This window comes from Malania oleifera, chromosome 3 (genome assembly GCF_029873635.1).
Source record: "Malania oleifera isolate guangnan ecotype guangnan chromosome 3, ASM2987363v1, whole genome shotgun sequence".
NCBI lineage: Eukaryota > Viridiplantae > Streptophyta > Magnoliopsida > Santalales > Ximeniaceae > Malania > Malania oleifera.
Window position 1 is genome coordinate 112,037,109 of NC_080419.1, and position 27,623 is coordinate 112,064,731.

At 37.8% G+C, this 27,623-nt stretch overlaps 1 protein-coding gene across 3 annotated transcripts; it reads left to right on the top strand.

The window, feature by feature from the left end:
* Positions 1-1,580: 1,580 nt before the first annotated feature.
* On the top strand, positions 1,581-27,261 carry LOC131151095 (trans-Golgi network-localized SYP41-interacting protein 1). Of its 3 annotated transcripts, none has more exons than XM_058102289.1 (10): positions 1,581-1,971; positions 2,255-2,388; positions 3,207-3,767; positions 3,921-9,713; positions 13,455-14,328; positions 14,438-15,123; positions 25,348-25,489; positions 25,621-25,702; positions 25,791-25,908; positions 26,818-27,261. In XM_058102289.1, exons 2-9 carry the CDS (start codon positions 2,332-2,334, stop codon positions 25,891-25,893), a joined length of 8,298 nt encoding a protein of 2,765 aa, XP_057958272.1. In that variant the 5' UTR covers positions 1,581-1,971; positions 2,255-2,331; the 3' UTR covers positions 25,894-25,908; positions 26,818-27,261. The 3 variants fall into 3 exon arrangements, with proteins under 3 accessions (XP_057958272.1, XP_057958271.1, XP_057958273.1); XM_058102288.1 differs by having other exon boundaries at positions 1,653-1,971; positions 3,207-3,780; positions 3,910-9,713; XM_058102290.1 differs by lacking the exons at positions 1,581-1,971; positions 2,255-2,388 and having other exon boundaries at positions 3,634-3,767; positions 3,910-9,713.
* The last annotated feature ends 362 nt before the right edge of the window (positions 27,262-27,623 follow it).

Below are 27,623 nucleotides of genomic sequence, written 5' to 3' on the forward strand. Positions count from 1 at the left end.
CTCTTTTAAAAGACCCAAACCCACTCTTTAAACCCACAAATCCATGTCCTTTTTTTTTAAAAAAAAAAAAAACCTCAAACACCCAGGCCCACTATTTAAACCCAAACACCCAGGCCCAATTTTTTAAGATCCAAACACCAAGCCCAATTTTAAAAATAACCTGGCCCAAATAAGCAAGTGCCATCCATGATGGTGTCAGGATCCTCTTGCTACATATGTTATAGCTTCATAAGAATTCCATGAACACTTCAAATTCAAAGGCAAGAGTATGTTTTAGTTCTAGGATTTCTTAATGCATTTTTTTTATAGTTTTTATTGTAGTAAGGCTTGATAGCCTAATATGGTGCTTCATTCTTTCTTAAAGAAAATAAAAAAAATAGAAAAAGGAATGAGACTTCTATGTATCCTCAAAATAAATTAATGTTCTTGATAATAGTGAATATAGTATGACGCGTATGGTTAAGTGGATCTTACACAAAAGAAGTCTTTTTTTTTTTTAAAACTAAAATATATTGTTCTTAATAACTCAATAAATATATAAATATGAAGATATTGAAATTAAAAAATTTGACTAAATCCTAAATTTAAAAAGAAAAAAATCAAGCAAAAAAAGTCACAATAACATATCTTTGACAAGAAATCAACTCAATCAAGCAAGAAATAAGAGGACTAAAACAAGTACTAACAAATTAAAATAATTGAATCTCAAGAAACAAGATTAAGGGCAAGTAAAAACAAGAGGAAAAAATACTATAGATTCATTCATCTCATAACACTCTTGTCATTGGCCTTATTTGAGCTTTGGCCTGTAATGCTATCACTCCTTAGACCTTAGTTATTTATATCAAAGATGACATTCTTAATTATCATGTTATGTTTTAGCTAGCTATTTTGAACAAACTCAACATCCTTAATAGAATCTCCAACTCGGAAAATCTCCTCCCCACTTCCACTTCTATCATATAAGCATTGAGAGCAAAGATCACATCTTCTTTGAATACTCCATAATTTGTCAGATCTATAGAGAAGTGTTTGCTGTTTTATGCCTCTCTTTACTTTTCGTACAGAATGACATGGTTGGAAAGATCTCTATGCTTGAAAAGAGTGTTCTTATCGAGATTTCAAAACGATCTTGGATGCTTATACCTATCACATGTGGAGGATTAGGAACTCTTTTGTTTTTGAGAAAATCCTCACTCCATCAGAATCCAATTGTTCAAAATAAGACTTCCACAAAAAAAGAGACTAGTTAATTTTATTTGTAGTTGTACACTTGTCTAGTTTTATATTCTTTTTTAATTATTAATACATTCTTAAATCTTTCTAAAAGGCAAATTTTAATTTCAAAAAAATCTATAATTCATGTACTTCTATATATAGTTTCAATATTATATTTTTGTATAAATTTTTTTATGATTTAATTTTCTCATTCATCAAAATCGTGGTCATACACTATTTTTTTTCACTAATCTTAAAAGTGTATGTAAGATATAAAAATAAAGGAGGATGAAATGGATTTTCAATTCAAACAAATTAATCTCAATTAAGACAAAACTTTTTCTTTCTCAAAAACATTTGACCTATTCACTTTTTTTTCAACACATGGTTGTTCCAAGCCCACATGCTTTACCCTCCCAAACGAAGAGCACCATATTATTCAAATTCCAAAATTGATGGGATTTGGATTTGATGAGGCAAGATTTGGAAAGGGATCCAAATTCTCAAGCACAGAGGCAGTGCCCGGCGGGCTAGAATTTGATCCAAATGTAAAGTAACTGCTGCTCGGACCAAAAACCGTTTTCTTTCTCGCAACCCAAACGAACTTTGCGTTGGATCCAAGGGAAGACAAATATAGCGACCGATAGAGCCACCCCAACCGACCCCTTCCAACCCTAAGAGCACGACGACCGTCGAAGACGAGATCGCCGATTCCCTCTATTTCCCTCTCTTTCTCTGCTAGACAAATCGTGGGTATGCTTTTGTTGTTCGAATCAAGCGCTTGTTTTCTTTATTTTATGGGATTGCAGTCTTCTAGCTATTGATTTTTTTTTTTTTGGGGTGTTTTGCTATTGAATGTGCGAAGAAACCCTTTGTTGCTCCTTTTGTTTTGGAGACAATAAGAGCCAGAATCGCTTAAACCCAGCTTCTCATTTTGTTTTCTACATTTTCTCAGCAGCCAAACAGATTGCTATGTTTGGATTTATCTCAATTTCAGTTTTGACGTTGTTTTTGTTTGGTTTGTTCTTTCGAGAAGGGGAGATCTAAAATGCTGATTAGGAGAGGTGGGTGTTGTTGAATCGTGGAGTTGCGGCTGGACTTGTTTTAGATCGGATGGACAAGGAGAAGAACAAGAACCGAACCGATCTGCTCGCTGCGGGCCGTAAAAAGGTTTCTTTGTGAATTATGTTTCTGCAAACTGTACCATTTCTGCTTTGAGTATTTTACCCGCCTTCTTGTTGCTGAGAAAACTGAGGAAAAGGAAAATAAAATAAAATTTATAATTGTATTTTTTTTATTTATTTTTGGTGATCTAAGAGAACCTTAAATTTGAACTAACTGAACTTATTACAGCTTTTCAGCTCACCTTAGCTAAGTTTTACACAGTAATGCATGCGCTCACAAAAGCATATAGACATAGATAGAAATTTCATTTGTCATACAGCCCGTTGGCTGCTTAAAAAATGTAGGATAAGAAAGCTCCATTTGGTTCTGAAGGAAACATGAATGGATTGAATGGGGAAATGCTTAGATGTGGCTTTCTTAGCTGACACTTTTTTTTGGGCTCTTTCTCACCTATCAATTCTTTCTGAAACGTCTGGAGAGAAAAGAAATTAGAACTTTGAGGTGTAATTTTTTTCTGTTGTTTGGGACCTGGAAAGCAGTCATCCCTGCTCTAGAGAGCCTAGTAAAACTATCATGCTACTTGAGGCGAGTTTTTCTCTTGTTAAAGACCAAAAAAAAAAATTTATTTGATGTAGGAGAGATACACAAACAACATAGGACACACAATTTATAATTTTATTTTATTTCCTTTTCCTCAGTTTTCTCAACAACCAAAAAGAGGGTTATTTTCTTCAGTTTTCTTGGCACCCAAATTGAGGGTAAGGAATTTTTTTTTTTCCCCTATTTTGTTTGAGTGGATATGGGATTCTTTGGATGAAGCCAACTGGGGCTTAATATTCAATTTTTAATTTCTTTATTGTTAGCTTCAACAATTTCGGCAAAAGAAAGATAGTAAAGGTTCTGGCCATGGAAAATCTTCAACTAAGTCTGGTAAGTCTGATCAGCATGATGCCGATGTTGATGCAACAGCCAGTGCTGTTAAACCAGCTGCAATGCTGCTGGATTCTGAAGGGAAAGTCAAATCATCACATGAAGTGTCAGTGCCACATTCCATGGAGAATCTAGTTGCTTCTGATACTGATGTTGCAATTGTTGATCCTTTATCACTACCTATTTCACCCAAGAAAGTTGTGGGAGAAACAGGAGCAGTCTGCATTAATGAGTTGCTGCCAGAGAATTCAGGGGTTGTTGAAAGTGTTGTTAATATCCCCCTGTCCAAAGAAGGGGCAGGAACTCAACTTGCGAATACTAATGTCATTAGCAATGCTTCTTCTGGTAGTTTTGAAATGGCAGTTACTGAAGGGAAGCCTATACATGCTGATGGGTCGGTGCCACTAGACATGTTAACCCAACCTTTTGCTGTTGATGACAGTGAGGGGGTTGCGACTGCAGCTGAACTATTGCATGTGGATGGAGAAGCTCAGGTAACAGAAGTAGGTTGTGCCCGCTTTCTCTTGACCTTTGTGCTACTTTGATATTATTTTTCTGTGCCCTTTAGTGAGGTAAGTTAGATAAAATTCCTTGTGACTTTGATATATAATTAAAATCTCATTTCTTGCTGGGTAGGGGCAATGCAGGAAGCTGACCATTTGGGTTCGGACCAATTTGATAAAAGTGGTGGGATTGAACCTAAAGGAGATGGGAGGCCAGCTGTCTATGTGCTTGGTAATAGTCGTGATGTTGTTGCAGGGACAGCAGCAGACCAGACTGGCGTCATAGAGGTAGACCGTGAACCTCAAAGCACTGAGGTAGTTGATGTACCTGCAGCTGCTGTTGCAATCGGCAATGCATGTGAGCATCCCGTTTCTGCTATGGCTACACTCGAGGCAGATGGATCTAAAAACGTAAGACATGAAGTAACTGATCAGCAGAGAGGAGAAATAGCAGCAGAGTGTTCTAAAGGAGAAAAGTTTGAAATGCAATCTGGCTCGGATATTTCTGAATATTACCAGAAATTAGGGGTTCAAGCAGATACAGAAGACAGTTTGGCTGATGATGGGTATGAACAGCAGAAATTACCCGACAAATCTATCTTGTCTGAAGTTAGTAACCGTGAAAGACCTCCCGAAAGTACAACTGACAGCTTATCAGGACAACGTAGAGCATCTTCCGTTGTGGATTTAAGCTCAATCAGTCTCTCACAACTTGTGGAGTTGTTAAGGGGGCTTGATGAAGACAAATTTAGGTTCTTACTCAACTCAAGAGAATCAGCTGCCAATGCTGAATTGGGGCATGCAGGCAGTTTGACCGTATCCAACTATGCATTTGATGCTGTGGAGAGATATAAAGAACAACTTTATCTAACAAATATCACAAAAGATTTATTTCACTTGCAATTTTTTGAAGAGTGTGAGCTACAAACGGAGTTTGATCACCAGCGCTATCAGCTGGTTGATGAAATATCTGTTCTCAGTTCTTCACTCAGTGAGGTTCAAGAGAAGAATAAAAACCTTGCTGAAGAGCTTGCACATTGTAAGTCTGAGATAGAGGATGTTTCTGCTGGGAGAGTGGATCTGCAAAATCAATACGATTCTGCAAGAATGGAGATTGAAGCATTTTCTGTGAGGGCTAATGAGTTGCAGATAGAACTTGAGAAGTCACGAGGGGATCTGGCGGAACTCTCAGTGGAGCTAACTGACTGCAAGGGTTTGGTGGCAGATTTACAGACAGAAAACGAAAACTTAAATGTGAGTCTTGCTTCAGTGAAACAGGAGAATTTGACACTTAAGGAGGAAAAGGAGTATTTAGTCCATGAGAATGGAAAATTGTCCTTGGAGTTAGCTGACAACAAAGATTTAGTGGCAGCTTCACAGATTGAAAGTGCTAACTTAAATGATAGGCTTGGTTTGACAATCAAGGAGAGAAATAAACTTGAGGAGGAAAAGGAACATTTTATCTGTGAGAACAGGAAACTGTTGACGGAGTTAGCTGATGACAGGGGTTTGGTGAATTCCCTACAGATTGAAAATGTGAACTTAACTGAGAAGCTTTCTCTTGTTGTAGAGGAGAGGGATAAGTTGAGGGAGGGCCAAGAGAACCATATCCTGGAGAAAGAGAGGCTTTCAATTGAGCTTATTGTTCAAATGGAGTTGTTGTCAATCGAACATGCAGATCATAGGCAGCTTGAACTTGAACTAGAAGAAATGAAATTGCGGCTTAAACAACTTACTGAGGAAAATGCTGTTCTCAACTGCAGCCATGAGAAGCATAAGGCTGAGCTAATAAGGGAGATTGATAACAGGCAAATGCATTTATTATCTCTACGTGAGGAAGTTGGGAATCAATTTGAAAATCCTGATGCATTGAGCAGGGGCCATGAAAACGGGACTGGTGGCGAATACTCACTGCAAATCTCTGGGAGAAAAGATGATGAAGTTTATGCTTGTGTGTTGGAGCAACCGTTATCTGATGGCCTCAGTGAAGGGTTGCTGCCTAAGCAGCTTAAGCTGGAATTCTATGATGACTTGTTTGGGTTTGTAGCCTTGAAGGGGCATTTGATGGAAGCAGAGAAGATAATTCAGAAACTTGATGTGGCAATTGAACAGATGCATTCTCATTCAGCTTCTCTTAGCCGGCCAGGTGGAAGAGTGGTTGTGCATGGGGTATCAAAACTGATTCAAGCCTTCGAGTCAAAAGCTCAAATTGATGAACATGAGACTCAGGAAATGCCTTCGACTGAAGATCAATCATCAGCAGACCCTTTCTTAACAAAAGAGCACATTGGAAATTTGAGAGCAATACTTAAGAAGTTGGTCTTGGATGCTGATAATGCCAGTGAATTGTTCAAGGGTGAGAGAGACAGTCGAGGAGTTGCTAATGTTGCATTCAAGGAGCTCAAAGATCAACATGAAGCTTTTAAGGAACAAACTTGCAATTTTGAAGCTAGGAACATTGAACTTGAGGTACTGTATGAAGCTATGAAGCAACATGTGAGTCATATTGAAAGAAAGACCAGTGAGCTTGAGGTTTTGTATGAAACCGTAAAGCAACAGGACATCAGTCTTAACTCAGAGAACAGTGAGCTTTGTGAGAAGCTGAGTGGCTGCCAATCAAGAATTAATGAATTGCAGAGTCAGTTGAATAAAATCCAGAGAAGTTCAGATGAGATGGCTTCTGCAATCTATTATCAGTTAGAAACTTTGCAGAAGGAAATAGTGGATAGATCATCATTACTTGAGCAAGAATGGAATTCTACTGTTGCTCAGATTGCTGAGACTGTTGGGAAGCTTGATGCATCTGTTGGGAGATTTTCTGACACCAACATTTCCTCTGGAACTCAAGATGGCTTTGAGATAATTGCCTGTGTTGCTGCTTCTGTAAGCGCTGCCATACAAGTAATTGAGAACCTGCAGGCAAAGCTTGAAGCTACTTCTGCAGACCTTGAAGTAAGCCGCATTTTGAATGAGGAAATGAACAAAAAATATTATGATTTGTATGGGAGGAGTGACTTGGCTATTGGTATATTGCATCAGATTCATGGTAAACTTCAGAAACTTGTGAATGACTATGGTGGATATGTCAAAGGAAGTGAGATGAACACACAGAATGAAAAACTGATTGATCCCCTGTTTCTGAGCAACTATGAAACTCTTATGGAACAACTGAGCAATTTTCTGGGTGAGAAGATGCTACTTGAGTCCAACAACGACAAACTTAATCTAGAGTTGATGAATAAAACAAAAGATATAGAGGAACTGAACAAAAGATGTGTTGATTTGAGTTTTACTTCTAAGTTAGTTGAAGAAATTGGGGACATAGTTAAGCTGGAAAATAGGGGTGCCAACTCAGATGAATTACCTGTTTCACATTTGGAGTCTTTGGTGTATTCTCTTGTTAAGAAATACAAAGAGGCTGATGAGCAGGTCAGGTTGTGTAGAAGAGAACTTGAATCGAAGGTGATAGAGTTGAGTGAATTGGAGGGAAAGACACATGAAATGTATTCCTTGAATCTGCAGCAGGAGAATGAAATCCTTGTTCTCAAGGAAAGCTTGAGTCAGGCAGAGGAGGCCCTTATCATTGTTCGTTCCGAATTACAGCAGAAGGTAACTGAACTTGAACAGTCAGAGCATCGAGTTTCTTCTGTTAGAGAGAAGCTTAGCATAGCTGTTGCCAAAGGGAAAGGTTTGATCGTGCAACGTGACAGCCTCAAGCAGTCACTTGCAGAGACATCAGGTGAACTGGAGAGATGCTCAGAGGAGTTGAAGTTGAAAGATTCGAGGCTTCATGAGGCTGAAACAAAACTTAAGACCTATTCAGAGGCAGGTGAACGTGTGGAAGCCCTAGAATCTGAGCTCTCTTACATTCGCAACTCAGCTACGGCACTGAGAGAATCATTTCTCCTTAAAGACTCTGTCCTTCAGAGAATTGAAGAAGTTTTAGAGGATCTGGATCTACCAGAGAATTTTCATTCCAGAGATATAATTGAAAAGGTTGATTGGTTAGCCAGATCAGCTACTGGAAATTCTTTGCCTCCGACTGATTGGGACCAGAAAAGTGCTGGGGGAGGAGGTTCGTACTCAGATGCTGGTTTTGTGGTTACAGAAACCTGGAAGGAAGATGTACAGTCAAGCTCAAACATGGGTGATGATTTCAGAAGAAAGTATGATGAGCTTCAAAGTAAGTTTTACGAGTTGGCTGAACAAAATGAAATGCTTGAACAATCTTTAATGGAAAGGAACAACCTGGTGCAGAGATGGGAAGAGGTTTTGGACAGAATCGATATGCCCTCACACTTGCGGTCTGTGGAGCCAGAGGACAGGATAGAGTGGTTAGGAAGTGCATTTTCAGAGGTTCATCACCTCACAGATATGCTCCAGCGGAAGATTGATAACCTTGAAAACTATTGTGGCTCACTTGCTGCCGATCTGGAAGAGTCACAAAGAAGGATATCTGACCTTGAGTTGGCCCTACAAGGGGTTATCCATGAGAAAGAGCATGTTTCTGGAAGATTTGAGAATCTAATCTGTGATAATGAGAAAGTTTCAGAGAGGGCAGTCCAATTAGAGCTTGAGAATGATAAGCTGCACACTGAACTAACTGTTTTGCAGGAAAAATTGGTTGAGAAGATTGGGAATGAGGATCGGATTCGTCACGTTGAAGCTGTAATAAAGAGATTGCAGGATTTGATTATTGATGCATTGCAGGATCCTATTACAGGAGATGTGGTTTCTGATGATATTGGTACAGATTTTTTGGAAAGATTGCTGAAGAAGCTTATAGAGAACTATGCAACCCTCTCCTCGATTAAACCTGACCTTAGGAATGCAGTTAATGGGGACACTTCTGAACATGAAGATGCTACTCTAGTTGAACAGAAAAGCAGAGATGCACTGTATGCTGAGGAGCAGGAAGCAGTACTGAAGAAAGAACTGGAGGAGGCTCTGGGAACTTTGGTACAAGTGAAGGAGGAGAGAGATGGATATATGGAAAAGCATAATTCTCTGATATGTGAAATTGAAGTGCTTGGGAAAAAAAAGGTGGAATTACAAGAACTACTTGCTCAGGAGGAGCAGAAGTCAGCATCTGTGAGAGAGAAGCTGAATGTTGCAGTTAGAAAAGGGAAATCATTGGTTCAACAGAGGGAGAGTTTGAAACAAACCATCGAAGAGTTGGATACAGTGGTGAACCACTTGAAAGCTGAGATTAATCATCAGAAAAATGCTCTTACGGAGTATGAAAAAAAGATAAAGGACTGGTGCACCTATCCGGAAAGAGTAGAACTCCTAGATGCTGATAACCAATTCTTAAGAAATCGTTTGTCAGAGACCGAGCATTATTTGCATGAGAAAGACCATATCTTGAGCATGATAACAAATGCTTTGGATGACATTGATATTGGTAATGGAGTAAATATTAATGATCCACTTGAGAAGGTTGAACATTTTGGAAAATTCTGCCATGATTTACATGCAACTGTGGCTTCTTCAGAAAATGAGTTAAGGAAATCCAGAAGAGCAGCAGAGTTGCTCCTCGCCGAGTTAAATGAGGTTCAAGAGAGAAATGATAGTCTCCAGGAAGAGCTGGCGAAAGCTGGCAGTGAACTTTCAGAGCTCTCCAGGGAAAGAGATTTAGCTGAGGCTGCCAAACTAGAAGCTCTTTCACGTGTTGAACAGTTATCTATTGTTCGTTCTGAGGACAGGAAGAATCTATTTTCTCAATTTTTGGTGGTGAAGTCTAATGTAGATCAACTCAGGAAGGGTTTTTTTGATATTAATAATATGCTAGCTGATGTTCCCAAAGACTTGGAATTGTTGCATAATCTGGAGGCTGCTATGGAGTCATGTCTGCAACCAAGTGGTGCTGCTGAGTTGGTTGATCTGCCATTTGTCAGTGCACCTGCTGGGATTATTTCCACCAATTCAGAGAATAAGGTACCATTATTAGTATTCTGCTCAGATAATCAGATTAAAAATCAATATAAAATTAAGTTGATAGTTATTGTTTCTAGTAGCCAGTATAAAATAATTTTCTCCCCTTGTTTTGTTAGAATGTTGTACACACATGCTACATGCTACATGCATAGTAGATATTAATGTTGGTCTTTTGTAGGGGACACTAAAGGTTCTGTTTGGTATCACTGTCACAAATTATAAAAATGAAAATCAGAAATGAAACTAAAAACTATAAACAAAAACTAAAAACAAAAAACCAGCATGGTTAATATTTCTAAACTTCTTGACCCAAACTTTTCTGGTTCACCTCAACATTCCCCACTTGTCCGAATTTTCAATTTTAAAAGAAATTTTATGGATATTTTCATTTTAATTATATTCCTAAATTCACATGGTCATTCAATTTTAATTTTAATTAAAAAAATGTATAGATTGAATGATTTAATTCAATAAAGCTAATTATAAATATTAAAGTAGTTATCAAAACAACTGAAAACTAGAAAATCTAGTTTTCAAATCTTTTGAGAACATCTTATCACCAACAATAGAAACAGAAAACTAGTAAACAAACACATTCTCATAATTTGATTCTTTGTACAACTACAATAGCAACAACAAACAAAGCCTCGAGTCCCACTAGGCGGGGTCAACTACATGAACCTTTTGTGGCAATTTACACAATCATGGGTAATTTCCTTTGACAAATTTAGAGTTATTAAGTCTTTACTCTCTTAATTCTAGTTTATTTTAGGTCTATCCCTACCCCTTCTTTTGTTTCTCATTGTCACTAGCTCACTCCTCACTAAAGGACTATTTGGCCTACATCGTAGATGCCTAAACCATATGAGCGTCCCTCCCTTTTCTTCTCTTCTACAAGAGCTACCCCTAACTTACTGCGAATATGTGTATTCCTTTATTTATCTTTTAACGTTATACCACTCATCTACTTTAGCATTCTCCTCTCGTCAAATTTTATTTTTGGATATGTTGTTTCCTAGTTGTCCCGACATTTTGACCCATATAGCATAGCTGGTCCTACGGCCTTCCTATAGAACTTCCTTTTAAATTTTAAGAGTATTCTATGATCACACAGTACGGTCGAAGCACTTCTCCATTTTATCCAACTTGCTTTAACTCTATGCATCACATCTTCTTAAATTTATCCTTTAGCTTGCATAATAGAACCAAGGTATCAAAATCTAGTAGTGCTATTGATTTCTTGACCATCAAGTGTAACATTTACTCCAATCTTCCTCCTTGTACAACTGAAATTACATTTCATGTATTGTCTTATTTCTATTTATCCTAAAACCTCTAGATTCTAAAGCTTATCTTCATAATTCTAACTTAGATTTGACTCCACCCCTAGTTACATTGATCATGACAATATCATCTGCACATAACATACAACATAGAACCTTATTTTGGATACTCCCAGTATGTTCATCCATCACTAGAGCAAAAGGATAAGGGCTCAAAGTAAATTCTTGATATACACCTATTGTGATTCCAAATTCCTTAGCCTCTCCACCTCCAAGGTCATGACATGGCCAATTTAATGCAAGAGCATTTTACTTTGTTCTCTCTCTCTCTCTCTATATATATATATATACACGCGCGCGCACACGCGCGCCCGCACACACACACACGCACATGCTTACAAACTAATAATAAAGCAAACACATTGGCAGTTTTCAGTGTTCAACTTTACCAAAAAATCAATGTTATCCAGTTTTCGGTGTTCAACTTCGCCAAAAAATTGATGTTATCCCAGGTCATTACTATCTTTGCAAATTATAGGATTTAAAAAAAATAAAAGTACACAAGTGACTTAATAAACGTGAAATTCAAAACAAGCTTAAAAGGTTGAAGCCCATGGTCTCCATCATTTTTTTAGATAACTACTTTTTGTTTTCTCTCTATCTTCTTTCTCTCTTTTGCTCTCTTTATATCTTCAATTTCACCACACGCATGGCCTCAGTTCATTGGCGTGAGCACACACAAAGGATAATTCTCCACTATCACCATGCACCAAGTTTGGTAAAACTGGATAACATTGATTTTTTGGTAAAGTTGAAATATATATATATATATAGAATACACACACAAACATGCTTACAAACCAATAATAAAGCAAACACATTGGCTGTTTTCAGTGTTCAACTTTACCAAAAAATCAATGTTATCCAGTATTTGATGCTCAACTTTACCAAAAAATCACTGTTATCCCAGGTCGTTACTCTCTTTGCAAATTATAGTATTTAAAAATAAAAAAGTACACAAGTAACTTAATAAATGTGAAATTCAAAACAAGCTTAAAAGGTTGAAGCCCATGGTCTCCATTTTTTTAGACAACTACTTTTTGTTTTATGTTTATCTTCTCTCTCTCTTGATGCTCTCTTTATATCTTCAATTTCACTGCACGCATGGCCTGAGTTCATTGGTGCCAGCACACACAAAGGATAATTCTCCACCATCACCATGCACCAAGTTTGGCGACTCCTTTTCTTGTGGGGCTCCTATGGTGTTACAAATCTCAAGTATTGGATAGAAAACACTTCTTATTCATGGCTTACCAATCAAATATGGGTTCAATCTGATAATGAGTGGCCTTGCTCAATGCAGTCAAAATTTTAATTCTATTTTGATACATTTTTAGCATTTTAAAAATGCTTAAGTTTGGTAAAGGCAGTCAAAAATTTTACTGCATTTTCGAGCCCATCTGATCTTGGATGGGGCCCTATATTCATTAGCAAGTTAAGCATATATGAATTTTAAAATCAATGGTCAAGATAAATTTTTTTGACCTCATGTGGGCCCTGCAACTATGAAGAAACTTGACTCACACTGTGTGGCCTCAAACAAAATGATAAAAGGGTGAGGAGAATTTAAACTTCAGAAGAGGTTCCTCCTGTTTCTTTTCTTCCAAATACACCAAAAGGGGCATGGGAGCACATGTTCCAACAATTATGATACACTTGTTGTAAGCTCTTAATGTTTGACTCGCAATCAATTGCTGTCCCGAGGGAAGATCCACTGGGTTCTACAAAAAAAGGAAGATCAGCCTTTTTCAGCTTTGAAGAAAATTTATTAAGATGGTTTGAACATGAGTAGGCCAACGGATGCACCTGAGTGATTTCATTGACATATAGGGGATTGTTGGGATTTTAGTAAGGTTGAAAAAATGCAAGTTGAAGTGGAGAAAAGATTTTAATAATATTTAACTTTAATGGATGGGAAAAGAATAGCCTTAAAATGATTGCAAAATATCCATGTAGCAGACACTGGCTTAATTGTTTTTACTAGTGGCAAATTGAATGTTGGTGCATCACTAGATGTTTTGGTTTTTGTGTTATGAATTCTCCCTTATCCCCTCCAGCCACTGCGAGAAAAGGGTAAAATTGGATTCCTGAATTAAAGCTAAGCATGGGATTCTAAGATAATGTCATTCTATGTCTTTGGCCCTCCCTTTTTCTGATGCTCCTGCAATGTGGCAGTACCTAGTAACTTTGTTTTGCTCATTCAGGTTTTAATCATTCTAGAGTGTGGGTTGAAACTTTTCTTTAATGTAGTTTTATTACTTTTGTCCTCATTTTTATATGCTAGTCAAACTTCTTGTACTGTGTGGAGCATTTTTTTCCTATAGTTAATGCATTCCAAAAGCTATATTTGCCTGTAAACTCGTTCTTCTGATTATTCTAACCTGGTTTCCCTGTTTAGGATAACTTTCTAGCTACAGATCTGTCTGACCTGAAGACGAAGGACCACTTCAGTGACAATGAAATCTATGCTTTTGTTGAGAATCATTTAGAAGAATTTACATCAGAAATTGGCGTTCTTAGAGAGAAATTGTATGGACACTTCATATCATTTAATGAAGAGGCTAAGAGACTAGCGAAAGTGATGGGGCTTATCCAAAGAGAAATGAGTTCCCAAAAAGAGTCGGCAGACTTTATGAAAAGAGACATAACCCGTTTAGAGTCAATTGAAAAACAAAAAGATTCAGAAATTTTCATAATGAAGAGAAATATTGCTTTGCTTCATGAAGCATGCAGTAGTTCAATTCTGGAAATTAAAGACAAAAAGGCCCAGCTTCTTGGACAGAGTTTGGCTGCTGGCAACCTGGGGTTGGACATGAAACTTGCAAATCCTGATAGAGGAAATCTTTTAACTGGACAGACTCCTATGGATCCTGAGGAAAATATCAGGGCTTTGGCAGATAGACTGTTATCGGCTGTGAAGGATTTTGCCAGTATGCAAAATGAAATTGTAGAAGGTAGCCAAAAGGAAATGAAAGTTACCATATCTAATTTGCAGAGAGAGCTTCAGGAGAAAGACATTCAAAAAGACAGAATTTGTATGGAACTTGTAACTCAAATTAAGGAAGCTGAAGCATCCGCAACAAGTTATGCAGCTGATCTTCAATCTGCAGAGACTAGGATGCATGATTTGAAGAAACAGGTGGAAGCATTGGAGGAGGAGCGGAACTTACTGGAGCAAAGAGTGAAAGAGCTGCGAAATGGAGAAGGTACTTTGGTAGGTTTACAAGATAGAGTTAAAGCACTAACAGATGTACTAGCCGCCAAAGAGCAGGGTCAGTTACATTCATCTTGAAGCTCTTTCTAAATTTTTTTATAATTTATTATGTTTCATCTAGAAAATGAATAACTTCTAACTTATTTATTTATTTTTTTTCATCACAGAAATTGAGGCCTTGATGCAAGCACTTGATGAGGAGGAGGTTCAGATGGAAGAGTTGACAAAGAAGACAGAGAAACTTGAAAAAGTCGTGAAACAAAAGGACATGGACCTGGAGAATCTTGAAGCATCCCGTGCCAAGGCTATGAAAAAGCTATCTGTAACTGTGACCAAGTTTGATGAACTTCATCATCTCTCTGCTGGCCTCCTTACTGAGGTTGAAAAGCTTCAATCACAATTGCAAGGTCGGGATACGGAGATCTCTTTTTTAAGGCAAGAAGTCACCAGATCCACCAATGAGGTTCTTGTTGCTTCACAGATGAGCAGCAAGAGAAATTCAGATGAGATTCATGGCCTACTGACATGGTTGGATACAATGATCTCCCAAGTTCGGGTTCATGATGTGAATCTTGATGATAAAAAGAGTGATCAGGTTCATGAATATAGGGAGAGAGTTCAGAAGCAAATTACATCCATTGTGTCTGAATTAGTGGATCTACGGGTTGTGGCTCAAAACAGGGAAGCATTGCTGCAAGCAGAAAGGAATAGAGGAGAAAAATTGTTACAGAGAGCAGAAACTCTTGAATCTTCTTTACATGAGAAGGAGTCTCAATTAAATTTTCTTAAAAATGCTGGAGATTCTGGACAGGCAACCAATATCACTTCTGAAATTTTGGAAGTTGAGCCCATGGTAAATCCTTTTGCATCTTTATTTTCTAGCCATTGCATTTTTGACGGTTAAATAAAACTTTTGTAGTAAAATTAGACTAGTGGAGATGGATATTTATTTATTAATGTAGAGTATGCATTTCCTAATTTAAAATTGGTATGAACAATAACTGTTGCTCCAACTTCCATCTTTTATTGTCATTTATTTAGTAAAAAGGGTAAGCCTTGATGTAATGGCAAGCATGTTACATTGAAACCTGAAGGTCATAAGACTCATGGGTTCAAATCACAGAAACAGTCTCACCAAGCACAGAGGGAAGACTGCATACATCTTATCCTCCCAAGAACCCCAGTGGTGTGGGAGTCTTGTGCAGTAGGTGTTCAATTTTTCTGAATATGTTGAACTTAAGATCTTGGATGTAATATGATTTTTTAGCAGAAATTTTGACTTGAATTTGGAAAAATAATGCAAATTAGTGGTGTGCTGGAGGAACTTTTAATGTCAAAATTTTGTAATTTTGTAATTTTGTAATTTTGTATAGAAGTAATGCATGCTTAGGATTGTGAAATGTAAGTTAATTACATGTGTGGCAACAATTTAGTAGAATGCTACAACTGCACTATTGCAAACATGTTAAAAACATGAGTAGTAGCACCCTAATCCTGGCTCTAACAATTATTTGTGATGCTGACTTCTGAATGCACCAATTCCTACTTGTAAAAGTATCCATCATTAAAAATGCCCACAACCTCCACCTAACAAAGTCCACTTTTGATGTTTTGAGGGATCTTTAGACATCCATGTTTGGGAAAGAGGCAGCATGTCATGATCTTATGTTCCTTCTTCTGGGACTTGCACAGAAGGCACATGATTCAAGCTTAGACTGGAGGGGCATTGGAAGTGTCGGAGAGATGTTGGAGCACACATGGATGTGTCATGGATGAGCCAAATGAACCATGGATTCAATGATGATAGATGAATCTTGGATGCTAGTGTGGCCTATTAGCATTTGTGTGTTTAATTAGATGGTGTTTTTTCCTTGTAAATAAGTGGAGTATGACTTCTTAGACATCTTGATGTTAGCAAGGATGTCACGTAAAGCATGTGCGTATGATTGGGGGAGGGTACCTAGTGAGCTTCTTATGACTTGTAATACCACGGGAGGGCACTAAGCGAGCATTTAAGGGTGCCCTAATAAGCTCTCCTCGAGTGCATACTTATTGTCGGGCTCTGAGCATCAATAAGGACTCCTTCAAGTCCCATGGACCACACTATGGAATACTGTGTTGCACAATATTGTCGAGTGAGTGGTTGAGACATGCACCTGCTATGCCCTTCAAATTATAACTGTGTGGTGCCATCTTGTAATCACTATGCTATTAATCGGATTGGATATTGGTATGTTTTTCTTGGGTATTGTAGTGTGCCACTCTATGGAGGGCTTTGGCCTATGGAAGTTCAGAGACGTACATGCTTACTCTATGAGCATGCTGTGGGACAGTGGGAGGAAGAGTGATTCTCAATGCTTGTGGGAAGCGAGTGCGACATAGTGATTAGTTGGGATATGTTTCCTGAACAACCATTCTAGTTAATACAATAATTTCCATGGGGAATTACTTTTTGATGTTGAGGACTAGCCTGGATGAGTTGCCTCGTAGGTTAAGCTTTGGCTTTGGCCATTGAATGGATTTATGAGCGTTCTCAACTTCTCATATATTTGGATGGGAGTGTGCAGGATGATACTGGGGTCTTATCACCTCACAAGTGTCCTTTGATTGAGATGTAATATGTTCGATTAGACCAGTGCAAAGGTAATTCCTTATGGCTTTGGAAAACGGCCAGTCCATGACAATTGGTATGAGAGGGGGTTAGTCCTTGAGAGGTGAAATCAAACTAACACTAATAGTATCAACTCTATACAGTTGAATCTTGAAGAGTGACATTGAGCAGGAATGAATTATATACCTTTGGTGCATATGCATTCTTTTTCTTTATTGGTGTTACAGTTTAGCTTAATTGGCTGAGTTACACTTTCGTTATTTTCACTTTGAGGAAATTAGGCAGCTTGGTTTGGGTATGAGGTAATGTTATAGGATTTATCCTATTCTGTTGGCATTCAAATTCAGAGATGGGATTAACAGAGATAATCCTAACATATTGGCATCTTATATTGAGATGTGAAATTTTGGATCTAGGATCTATGGAAAATGAAAAGATTCTGGAAGCATCTGCCAAAGATGAGACGGCATCTCTTTCTCTCTCTCTCTTTTTTTTTTTTTTTGGCACTGTGATTTTGCTTGGAGGATCTGGAATACTTTATGTGGTGTTTTGGGAGAACATTGGGTTTGTCCTGTACCAGTGGAGCAACTGTTTGGCTACTTGATTTGATGATTTTGGAAGGAGGAATGATAGGGCCATGTTATGGAAATGTGGTATCTTTGCAGTGTTGTGGGGGTTATGGTTGGAGCGCAATGCATGATCTTTTCAGGGGAAAAAACTGTATTGGCAGCTGGTTTGTGAAAAAGATTCACTACTTGGCCTCTTTGTGGTGCGTTGGGTTTGAGTTCTTTAAGGTAGTTAGCTTTCAGGAAGTTCAGCGAGATTTGGGGAATCTTTTGACTTGATTTTTCCTTTTCTTTCTTTGTTGTTTTAAAGTTTTTTCCTTCTGGTTTGTTCCATAGTTTTTTTGGGAGGTCTTATTCTCCTTTTTGTAAATTCTTCTGTTAAAAAAATCTCTTATTTTGCTATTAAAAAAGAAAAAAACTAGAGCCACATTGTAGGGGCTCAGACATGATATATAGGAATTCTATTGGATGCTGGCTAAAAGGTCCACAGACATTGCTTATAGGGCTTTCTTTTGGAACCTAATGGTTTGGATTCCCATGGAATACAATGGCAAGACTGAAACTTAGGAATTGAGAAAGGGAATTTTGTTAGTATTATGGTTTGAAGGCATTAAGTTAACCTTTCCTAGTGATCATTGGAATATAGTTGCGGCAGGGAATTTTTAAATTGGGTTGGCCAGAATGCCTTGTGCTATCCTGGTAGCTGGCCACGATAATTTTGAGGGCACTTGGAATTGGGCACTTAATGTTTTTGAGTTTCAAATATTGGCCCATGCGTGGAAATATTGAAGGTGCACATCCTTTATGAAAAGGGGATGTTGTGTTGATCCTTACGCTCCGACTTTTGTGTGGACAGCTTAATAGGGTACATGGTGGAAGTATCAGCAACCTTGGGTACAAGTGCAAAGGCACAAAAGAGTGGAAGTGCCACCACAATTATTCTTTAATGTAGGTGGATTCATAATTAAGCTCCTTATGTGTCTCTTGTTGGGAGGACCATTCATTTGAGTTGCTAGTGTGGCGACACAGGGTAAACATTATTGTTTAGTTAGTTGTCATTGAACTATAGGCTTGAGAGCTGCAAATGGGAAGGTGTTAGCTTAATTGAATTGAAGTGTTTGAGGGCTTGAAGTCACAACTACATACATGAGGAAAAATAATAACATAATTGTTGTCCCAAAGCTAGCTCCCTACATGTCAACCCCCATTGAATACTGGAGGAGCTCTGTCAGAACCCTAGCGGCAGGGCTGCAAATGAGCCGAGCCGAGCCGAGCTTTAATGTGCTCAAGCTTGGCTTGGGCTTGGATCAAAGGGATCTAAAAAATCTAGGCTTGAGCTCGGGCATGACTCACTTAAGCTTTTCAAGAGCCCGATTTGGGTTTTTTCCAAGTAAATAAATATTTTATTTTGTAACAAAAATATAATCAATACAAATGGAGTCAAGAGCAGGTCCATTTGACTAAAATAGATGAAGCCTAAGCCCATTACCCATGAACTTGTGCTTTTAGCAGTGCAAGGTGACATTTATAAGAAAAGGGCACTCAAACTTTTGATATAGGCAATGTGGGACAAGTATGTTGCTACGGACGGACTCACCTTACTGCCTTCCATCTCAGCAAACAATTCCTCAGCAGTCAGCATCATCAAGATATAGTCCTCTGGCCCACCGGTTGCAGTGGCGGTGCCACAACCGCCTAGGGTGCTGCAACCAACAAGTGGCAGATGAAGGAAATTGCTGGAGGTTATAGCATGCTACCACTGCTGTTTGAAACAGTGCATGAACAGACTGGGATGCTGCTGCTGGCATGCTTTGACACACTTGCTGGTTGCTGCCACTTCTGAGGGCTCTCCTTCCACTTCTAGTTGATAATGTTGCACTTTCTGATCTTTGGGCATTCTAAATATGTTCTGTGAAAGGGGTATTATTAGGACTGATTAATTACATAGTTTCTGTCTCTTTGAGTGATCTGTTTTCTTTTTTCTTTTTTTCTTGGTGGAAAGCAATTCTATTAATCTGATTTGTTTGAATTCCAGAACTGCAAACAAGTAATTAATTTAGTTTGAACAAGTGGGAAAAGGGATTTGAATTATATATGTTTTCTGCATTTTCTAGCTTGCATGTAAATGATCTGCATCTTAGAAATATGGGATTTTTTCCCCTTCTACAGCAATAGAATAATTGGGGATTGATGGCATGCAGTTCTCTGTATTATGTACTCCTTCATATTCATCTAGCTAGCTAGTTAATGCTATAGCAAATCATAATTAATAGACCAGTGTCTTTGAAAAGGGAACTTTTTCAGGAAATAAAAAATACGAATAGACTTGCTGGAGATCGAATTGGGTTATAGATGGATGGATGAGTGATGAGTTACCAGAATGGGCAATGGCATTTACTGAGCTACTCATGAACCTAAGCTAATTTAATTTAACCTGGACTCAAATTATAAAACTTGGATTGGACATGAACAAGCCTAATCCAAACTTATTATTGAACCTAACTGAGCCTTTATCAAGCTGCTCATGAGCTGAAACGAGTTTGAAAATTGGGCTTGGGAATCACATTTTCATAATAAACGAGTCTGAAAGAGCCCTTGCCAAGTCGAGCTCTCGAGCCGCTCACGAGTAGCTTGGTTCTTTTGCAGCCCCACCTAGCGGACTTGGGATCCCTGTCGAACCTTTTCCCCATTGCTCCTATTGCCTTGTTCCCTGGACATCTTAGGCATTCTCAATGTCGATCTTGGCTAGGCTTGAAGCCTATTCTCTATCAAAGCACTCTTTTCTCTTTTGAAGGCTCAAATCTAGGATCTTTTCCTATCTAAGGGTTGATATACTTGGTTCTTTGCTCAATCGACGCTTAGAGGCGACGTTGCTCCAACAATGAAGTTGCATCGCTGGCCTCGCACCGATGTTGTTCTGAGGCTACCTAAACAGTTCTTTGATGCCCTTGTGAGTTTGTTCCTAGTGGCCAATAGGGCGTGATGGTTCTCTCTATTGCGTGAAGGACTTTCAATAACTCCTCGCTCTCTCAATTGAGACCATGGTGCTATTAGCTATTGAGATGGGGATTTGTTCAGTTTTAAATTGAAGGGAAATCCTTCGATCTGAGATTGGATTAAGTATGTAAAGTTGGAGCTCTGTTCATTCTCAAAAAGAATCGGCAGCGTAATCAGTGGGTTCAATTTTCTTCAGCTTGAACAAAATAGTTCTTGTAAGGGTTCTCATCTCTTTTTGGAAGTTTAAGAAAAGGTTTTCGTAGCTTTTGGGTGGGTTTTGTTGATTATTGGATGGTGATTCATGCGACGAGGGCAGGGAATTTCTTGGAATTAGGCATGATTGGAGAGGCAAATGATACTTTATCTTTGTCCTTAAAGGATCTAAAGGCGATGGGTGGTTTCGGTTTGGGGAAGTGTTCGATGCTTTGGTGTGCTCTTGTAGGCAAGCAATGATGGAATTGATAGAAAAAAGAGTAATAAGAATCGATCCTGGAGTCAAATAGTATCAAGAAAAACTAGTGCTAAAGGAGTTCGTTCGATTTTGAAGGTTGATGCTTGCTCGATTCCTAATGATGGAGCTCGGTCGTTTCTTAAGGATGGAGTTTGCTTGATCCTGAAGCCGAAGGTGGTGTGTGTTTGATTTGGGGGAAGGTGCAATAGGAGAAAGCTCTACACAATCAATCAATGTCACTTAGGGAGAAGGTTCCAATAGGGAGACTAGAATAGAGACTGCATGGACAATGGGAGGATGAAGGTAGGGTGGGATGGGCATGTGTCTCTGACGATTAATATAGACAAGATTATACCTTGGTATTTAAGTGACAATTAATATAGTCAAGATTATACATTGGTATTTAAGTGGGGAGAAGGGTAGAGGGGTAGACTCATTATCCTGGTGGATTGGTCAAGGATCCAAAGGGCCTTGGACACCATTGTTTTAAATATATATATATATACATGGGCCGGCTGTTTGATAGCAATTAAGTCCTATTAAAATTTCTGATGGGCCAATTGGTTAAGGAGGTCTGAGAGCAGAATTTTGATTCTATACAGGCCACTTTAGAGAGAAGAAAATTTAGTAGGATAAATTGCAGTTGGGCCAATCAAATGGGCAGGCCCAAATGCTTAGTTAGGTTTCTAGTCAAAAAGAAGGCCTTATGAAAACCTGTGAGGTTATGGGAACTAATCTCTCCTCAAAACAGAAGAAAGATGTGTGTTTTAAAACTTTTATCGTCTTCAAACAAGATCTACGGTGGCCTAGAGGAGAGGAGTAGTTGCTCTGAAAACAAAAAAAAGAAAAGGAGGCAGATTCAGATACGTGGGTTGCTAGAAATTCTATTAATTTTCTAGGGAGTGGTTCATCTTCTATTCTGGAGAAGAATGATAGTAGGCAGGATTCTAGGATTGGGCTTGGGGGATCTTCTTCTAGGAATTTTAATTCTTGTGGAGGTGAAAATCAGGACTTTATTGTTGGTTCAGAAGGAATTCAAATGATAAGAGTGTCAATTCAGATAATTTGAAGAGTTAAAAAGTTTATGTTCATCATAAGGAAGTGCAATTGGGTTTTGAAAGGAGGAATCATTTTGAAGATAATTGGGGTTCATCTGATGATAAAAAAAAAATTCTTAAGAGAGATTCTAAAGATGTTTAAGTTATAGTGGAGGAACCAAATTTTGAGAGGGCAAATACAAGAAAGGATATGGGGGAATGTTTTGGAGGACGATAGCCTAGGCAGTAGTGAATTTGAATGTAACAACAAGGGTATTCTTACAACTGTTCTTCTAATTGTCTTGGGGATTTATCTTATGTGTCGCCGCCGCCTCTAGAAGGTCTAGATGGAATTAATTTTTTTGAAGATAATGTTTCTAAAGAAGAACTGAAGGTAAAAGATGGAATTTTGCCCACTCTAGTTTAAGAATATGCTGAGAAAGACATTCAAACTCAGAATTTGTTGGATAGCTTGGGCCTCACATTGTTTGATCATGAAGGAAATAAATTCAGGCTTGATGGTGGTAAATCTAACGCGAAGAAGAGTCAAAAGGGAACTAGCAAATTTGAAGTGTTTGGTGAATTGCCTGATATTTAGGGATTTAAAGGGGTTTCCTTGGATAATTTCTGCTTTTTATTTTATTTATTTTAATTTATTTTATGTTTATATTTTTCTTTTTTGTTTCGTTTTTACTTTTACTTTTTTGAGGATTTAGTATCCTCACTCTAATTGTAAATTCTCTTTCTTAATATATTTATTATCATAAAAACATCTACTTGGGTTTGTCAGGGGAAGTTTCTAATAATGGGCGAGGAAGAAATAAGAATCTGTATTCAATACTTTTGATCTTTATGTGGTCTGAATGAGTAGTAGCTCAAATAGTGATTAAGCTAACTTCTTTTAAGGAATATTGGTTTTAGAACCATACATTTCCATCTAAATGTTTGGATGGTATCATTGTAAATAACTTGGAGTATGACTCCTTAGATACCTTCATGTTCCCTTTTGTCATTTCCATCTAAATGTTTGGATGGTATCATTGTAAATAACTTGGAGTATGACTCCTTAGATACCTTCATGTTCCCTTTTGTCAAAGTGAGAATGGTATTGGGTGGGTGGTGTGGTGGGAGTGAGCACCTAAAGGAGAGCTTGGGGGGCAAGCTCTTGACATCCATAAGGGTTGCTCGGAGCTTATATAATAGATTGGGAGCCTCATGGGTAGAAATATGGATATTATATCGTGTGGTACTCTAGAATGTGAGGTCAAAAGCTTCTATGGCCTTGGAAGTCTGTCGAGCTATAACACTGCACCTACATTTGCGAGCTCCTTCAAACATGATTTACTGGTGCATAGGGGTGTTCATGGGTTGGGTTGGTTAGGGCTGGGCGTAAAATTCCAACCAATCCAATCTTATCATTTTGACCAAAATCCAATCCTAAGTTGAATCGTTGAGGATGTAGTTTGGATTGGTTTGGGTTTGTTTATTTATTAGGTTGGTTGGGTCTGGTTGGCAGTTAGCTTGTTTAATGGCTTAGTAGAAAAGAAAAGAAAACACAAGGAATATATGTGAGAATTTTTCCAAACTTAAGAATATATATATTACGTTGAAAACATTAGTTACACTAGTGTCATTCAAGTTAAATATATTAAATTAGTAGATTTCTTATTAAAAAAAAAAAGAAATAGTATCAATGTAACAGTATGATGTAACATGACAAGTACTTCACAATTTTTCAATTTTGCATTGATAACATAATATGAAAAAGGTTTTGAAACGAATCAAAGAAATATTATGTCTATTTTCTAACACTCATACTATCAACCACATTAAGTCATAAGATGCAAAATATATCCATCGTCTTCCAAAAGACCCAAAACATCATATCCACAAACGTTACTACAATAGATAAAATTGAAAATGTAAAAATTAAAACACTCTAAACTGTCTCAATCCCATATCCCAATCTATGAATTCTTTCATAGGCACCAAGTAATTAAAAGCCCTTATTATTGTTAATACTAGTACTACATATATGCATTAGAGGCAGGTTTGGTTGGATCAGGTGGTTTAGACACTAAACCCACAAACTGATCCGTACAATTGAGTTATGCAAAATGGAAAACTGCCAATAAATCATTCAAAAGTGATTTTTTGGGTCGGTTTGTTTCAAGTTGGTCCGGTTGGGCAGGTTGTTGAACACCCCTATTGGTGCAGATTCCATATGCATGTTTCCTCCAAACCATCCAATCCTCCAATCATTCAAGTGCAATCCTCTATGGAGGAAAATTACCACAATAAACTCCCTGAAGAGTATCTTTGACATCAAAATTTCACCCTTTTACAAAGATTTTGTGTTCAAATATAGCCACCTCTCAAAGATTCACCCAATTGCTACCTTGTTTCCCTTTTCCCCACCTTTTCTCACTTGTCAGTCCATGTTTCAGACCCATCATTGTCCTTGAGAAACTCAATTTGTAATATAAATCTGCCAATAAACATCCTCTGCAAAAATAGGATTTCGATGAACAATGGCATCTCAATTTGTCATCCAAACTCACTTAAAGAAAATCTTATTGCTACTTGTAAACTTCATCAACATGAATGCCAAACATTTAGAAGGGTTCAAAAGATGGAGGATGCTTGATAATATGCTTCGGATCAAAGTTAATGTTGTCCTTTAAAATGTCCTGTTTTGCATCTGTTAAGCCTCTTTTGTCTTTGCTTTCCTTTCTAGCACTGAATTTCAAGTCTTTTACTTTGAAAAATGCTCCCCAAGGAAATCTCAGGTTAGAATAGGGGTATGCACTCTTTTCCCCACTCCAAACCCAAGTTGCTTCCCCCCTCCCCCAGCTCCCTTTTTCCCCCACTCCTGATATCAGTTGCTCTGATTCCATTGTAAATCTGTAAGTTCTTTCTGGAGAGTGTCATTATGTGTAGTTGCCGAGTCTGACATATCCGATTATCTTTGGCCATCACATGATATTTAGTTTTGCATATTGGATCATTTCATTGTGGATACTGAGATGCACTGAGTTTCTAGGGCATTTTTTTGGATTTGAGTTTGTGTGGATTTGGACAAAATTCAATACAATTTTTTATTACATTTTATCCAAATCCAAGGCCTCTCTCAAACGTAGGGGTATGTCTTTTGTTGTGATTGTCATGGACTAAGAATGAAAATTGAATGGGAGCTGAACTCCTATATCTATTATTGCTTTGTTCTATATTGTATATACAATGATTATTTCAAATGGATGTCTTAAAAAAATAGTTCAGGTTTTGATAACTCATGATTTTAAATATTTGTTGTCTTAAATTGTTGCAAATGTGAGCACTGCTGAATTTAGTCCATGTTTCAATTATGTGTGCCTCACAACACTAAGGACTTCATTATGGTGGCTTCATGTCACAGATAAACAAACGGGCTGCACCTGGAGCCTCCATTGCTCCTCAGGTCCGTAGTTTGCGCAAAGTCAATAACGATCAAGTTGCCATTGCCATAGATACAGATCCAGGAAGTAATACTAGGCTAGAGGATGAAGATGATGATAAAGGTAATACTGTACTTCTTGTTTATTCATTTGTCGTTGATTTATCTTTTCCCTGGTATAAATCAAACAACCAATGATATTAAGGTAATTCATTTGTTGTTAATTTTTCTTTATTTTGTTCTTGTACACCATAGTTCATGGCTTCAAGTCGCTCACTACATCAAGAATTGTTCCAAGATTTACAAGACCTGCAACTGACATGATAGATGGCCTATGGTAGGCACCATTCCTTTCCCTTTTTGACACACAAAGACACATAGTGATGCTATGATTGAACTAAAATCATCTTTTATATGCAATTCAGGGTTTCTTGTGATCGAGCTTTAATGCGGCAACCTGCTTTAAGGCTTGGTATCATTATGTATTGGGCTATATTGCATGCCCTTCTTGCAACTTTTGTAGTTTGAGAGGCGACCAAAAAGGTAAGTTATATGCTTTTTTTCCCAACTTGGGTGTTGGTGATTTTAAAACTAGACAATTGAGGTCGACATTGGTCACTCTTTTCTAAGTGCATGGAAGGTTCTTTTCGCTTTTTTTTTCAGTGGGACTCCTGATGTTCTCTTCGACTGTTTTTATTGATACACTTTTTTGGATGCTTTTATTGTTGACAGTAGTATGGCTTGCGTCTTACTCTTATTTTTCTGTTTATCTGGAAGAAATAAGGGGAAAGACCACGAGAATTTTTATTTTTTATTTTTTGGGGAGGGGGATGGATGGGTTAAATGATTTCTAATCTAGTTGATTTGTTTAATTGATCATGTTGATGGGCTGCAGTTCTGGGGATTTTTTTCCCCATGATAGCAGCAATTTTGCTTGAACTTCGAATTCTGTACTGCAACTTTAATGTATTTGGCGTCTTTGGCACGCTATTAAAATTTTTTGGGAAAAACACGAGTTGATTAGTCACCAAAAACAGTTTGAAGAATGTTGGTATAGAAACAATTGAGTTTTTTTTTTATACCCCCAAAGCAGCTATTTTAAATTGCTAAAACCATTAATATAGTGGTAATGAGCGATTTTAATCCCCCTCAAGAGCTTATTTGAATTGTACAAAACTACTATAGTTGTAATAATGTTTGTTATCTCATATGATAATCAAGTATTCATTTTGAAGACATGTTGAAACATCCTGATTTTGGAATTCTTTGGAATATGAATTTGTAGGCTGTGTATAGCTTGTCAGGCACCTCTATTTGAGGTGGACATAATAATTTCTTTCAAACAACAGTTGCCTGCTTGGGCCTTTTCATTACAAAAAGTAGATTCTTCTGTGTTGTAGGTGTTTTTCTTGAGAAACCTGGTAACCGAGTGATTGTTTTCCTGATACGCAGGTTCTCATTTTGTTTCGAGGGCAAGATGGATGCGGGATCCCATCAACCATTTTGCCTCTTAGGTGCGTGCTATCAAGCTCACATGCATGCTCATTAATGGCTTCATTTGGACGTGCCCAGATTGATTTATTATTTTCCTCAACCCAGCTAATGTGATTTTGTTTTTTATTTATAAATCACTGACTGCTTGGTTGCATTCAATAAGAGGAGAGAGAAGAAAAGAATTAAAAGAGAAGGGAGTAGAAAAAAGGGGAGTGGGGACAGGGGGGAGGGTTGAATCACACATTATTATAGGAGACAGATGAATCGTTTATCCACTTTAAAACAACCAAAAGGTTGTATGCAGAAGTCACTATTACAGGTTTTTGTGTAAAGCCTAAATGGTTTTTTCTTGTAAGATAGTGCAGTAATGCAGCATTTTTCAAAATGGTATGGCAGTTGTGTGTTTCCTTCATCATTGCAGCATCTCACTTAAAGCAGGAAGCATTGGTATTGTAATGAGGTTGATAGAAGCATTTCTAATTCAAAACGTAGTATATGATTTTTGGGGAAAATATTATTTCAGACGGAAGTTATGAACACTTGGAAGCCTAGGGTTTGTTCGATCCTGTCGGGAAAACTGCATCATAATTGGGCCTTTACGGCCAAATTAATGTTTGAATGTATAAGGAGGCATTGTGCTTGATGAATGCTTATGCCTCTAAAATCAAAATGCTGGAAATGACTTGTGAGTTGGCAGTTTAATACTGAAATGTAGTTTAAGATAGCATTGAAAAGCATATTAGATTTCTTGTCAATTGCGGGAA